The 2,556-nt window shown below is 30.9% G+C and overlaps 2 protein-coding genes across 9 annotated transcripts in view; both read left to right on the top strand.

Annotated features, from left to right (window-relative positions):
• LOC108570277 (ADP-ribosylation factor-related protein 1) overlaps positions 1-275 on the top strand; it is a 1,636-nt gene extending 1,361 nt beyond the window's left edge. Inside the window, exon 5 of the mRNA XM_017932114.1 lies at positions 109-275. Coding sequence (XP_017787603.1) covers positions 109-208 — 100 coding nt within the window. The 3' untranslated portion in view covers positions 209-275. The remainder of the gene's footprint in view (positions 1-108) is intronic.
• A 388-nt stretch (positions 276-663) lies between these two features.
• Positions 664-2,556, top strand: part of LOC108570247 (AP-1 complex subunit gamma-1) — a 7,997-nt gene continuing 6,104 nt past the window's right edge. For 3 of the 8 annotated variants that reach the window (XM_017932074.1, XM_017932075.1, XM_017932076.1), the window contains exon 1: positions 1,639-2,065. Coding sequence is in view for 2 of the 8 variants with exons in the window: in XM_017932069.1 (XP_017787558.1) it covers positions 778-836 (59 nt within the window). In the remaining 6 variants the exon portion in view is untranslated. Of the gene's footprint in view, positions 837-1,638; positions 2,066-2,556 lie in introns of those variants that run through there. The other 5 variants (XM_017932069.1, XM_017932070.1, XM_017932071.1 and 2 more) reach the window with 3 other exon arrangements.

Consider the following 2,556-nt stretch of genomic DNA (forward strand, 5'->3'; position numbering starts at 1 on the left):
TATAACTTAAATATGTTGCCTTAGTAAAATAACCATGTTATGAAGCCTATAAGAATTATTTAAAATAATCATCTTAAGTAATTGTTTATTTGTATAACCATACAAAAGTGATGGCGTGGATGAAGGAATTCACTGGCTTGTTGATTGTGTCAAGAGAAACAATGATGTTCGTCCTCCTCGTAACCAGAACGACAGTTGTCTGTCCTAACAACACATTCCTGTTTTATTTTATAATATAGATAAATCTAATGAACAGTATTTTAATGTAAAGTTGTATACAATTACATTAGAAACAACATTTTTACCAATAAATTTTGTTTTCTAATCTGTATTATTTAATTCACTTATCTATGTCAGTTCCTACCTTTGATAACAGAAATATGTCAATAATATTTTTTTTTTAAATCTGTTTCCTATATCTTATTTATTTATTGTTTAATTAAAACCTTAATTGTTATTATTCATTGTATGATAATTATTTCAAATTAATAAACTATATTTTTCATTATACTTAGGCACTATTAAGTAATATTGAATTTTTATTGTATTTACATTTAGTACAATTAGTAAATTTTCCAATTACTTTGGTAATATAACTGATCTATATTGCTGCTATCAAAGTAGTACCTGAGATAAGAGATAATGCCAACACCTTTCCTCTTCTTCTGTTATGTTGGTGATAAAAAGTGTATAAATCTGGTAGTACAGCTGTAGGTTGGAAAATACATGAATTGTAATTTCTTTGTTAAATTTTTTGTTACCCGTTATTAGTGTATCATGTGGCCTTATTATGAATCTGAAGATTGGAGTGTTTTACCACCAGAATTGAATAGGAGGTGATAATTCTACTGCTTTTAATTCTTTATATAAGCATGATATTCAATCATAAGTCAATTATATATAATAATACATGTATTCATTAACTCAAAATGTTCATTCATAAGTATACATCATTGAATATATTAGGTTATTGTGTTATTAACAATATAATTTAAAAATATTTTTTCAAAAAATATACAATTATGTTTATATGTCCTTTGAAATAGTTATTTGAGTAAATTTATTTTGTAATAATTTCACTACGAATTGTTTAATTTAGTTTAATGAATATTTAGACGAATATTTAATAGTAATTGATTAAACAAATATTTCTACACTAGGCAGACTAACATACTGTATACGTATATTACGATTTCATTATTTTTAACAACAATTGTGCAATGACGCTCAGATTATATATTAACATTTCAACATAAGTTGCTAAATTGTTTTATTTTTAACAAAGAAATACGCATCCTAAAAATATTGTAATAACCGATTATCTTATCGGAACATAGAAGGAAATGGTTCATAATACTTCAATTTACGAAATAGTACGAATTTCGCGCTTTAGAAACCAACATTATTGTTATTCACTACGTTGAGCAAAACCGTAAATAAAAGACCGGCAATTATGTCTATAAACAACTGAAGTAACTTGAATTTTGAGAAAGAATAATCGGTACATCGGTTCATTAATGTTTCAATTATGAGACATATGCAATGTAAAAATGGTCACAATAACATTAACCAAAAAGTCACAGTATTATCAGGAACAACGTCAGTGACAATGGGTAGCCATTTTGATTTTTGGTGCGCGAATACCGCGGACATCGTAAAGACTGTTTGTCGTGTGATAGGCTAGACGACTGTGGACGTTTAACTATGTCCATGGTTTTTTCCGTAGTTGATTAACCCCTCATCGTGAATAAAAGTTTCGTACGGTACGTATTGTTAGCGGTATAAAGTTAAGGTGGAAGAAAATACTCGGAATGCAACGTATATACAAACCGATACAGGCCAATATACCAGGTGCAGGATAGACTATGCAAAAGTGAGTGAGGGCGCACAACTCGCGCCCTGGGAGGCGAGGCATTTCTCGCCGTATTTGTCATACCACTTGCGTGTAAAAGGTGGGCGACACGACGACAGTATATTTGACGCGCCTTCGTGCCATCTCTTACGTACGTCGTAAACGTCGTTCAATTTCCGGACTCGAGTTTCCTGAAAACGACGTCCTTGACTGGTATTGTTTGACAGCTAGAAAACTAACCCTTGGTTCGATGCCCTTCAGTACAAACGATCTTTTATATAACCGGTTTACATGTTTTACAATATGCTGCCAGCTTGTGCAAGCGTGCGACCGCGACGCGTTTTTATAACACGTGAATTTGTGGTCGAATGACATTCAAAAACTAGGTAATATCCATTGCATGCATTGCACTCTTCTGATCGACTACTTAGATTTCGTCCGCGAAACCGGTTATTTTGTATTCACTGCACGTTCTATAACGCGTTAAAAAAGTAACAGGATATTAAGTTTATGTTCTCTATTCAATAAACGAACTATAATTGTATCTGCATTTTGGTTTTTTATACAAAACACTGATATTCTTATTATAAGTGTAGAGTTATTGACAAACCAAGTTTACGCATAAATATATTTAATATACATATATTTAAGGATGCAATACTTCTCCATTAATATTATTTATAATTATGAGCTATGTGAAAAGG

Source organism: Habropoda laboriosa, unplaced genomic scaffold, assembly GCF_001263275.1.
Source record: "Habropoda laboriosa isolate 0110345459 unplaced genomic scaffold, ASM126327v1 scaffold81, whole genome shotgun sequence".
In the NCBI taxonomy this organism is placed as follows: Eukaryota; Metazoa; Arthropoda; class Insecta; order Hymenoptera; family Apidae; genus Habropoda; species Habropoda laboriosa.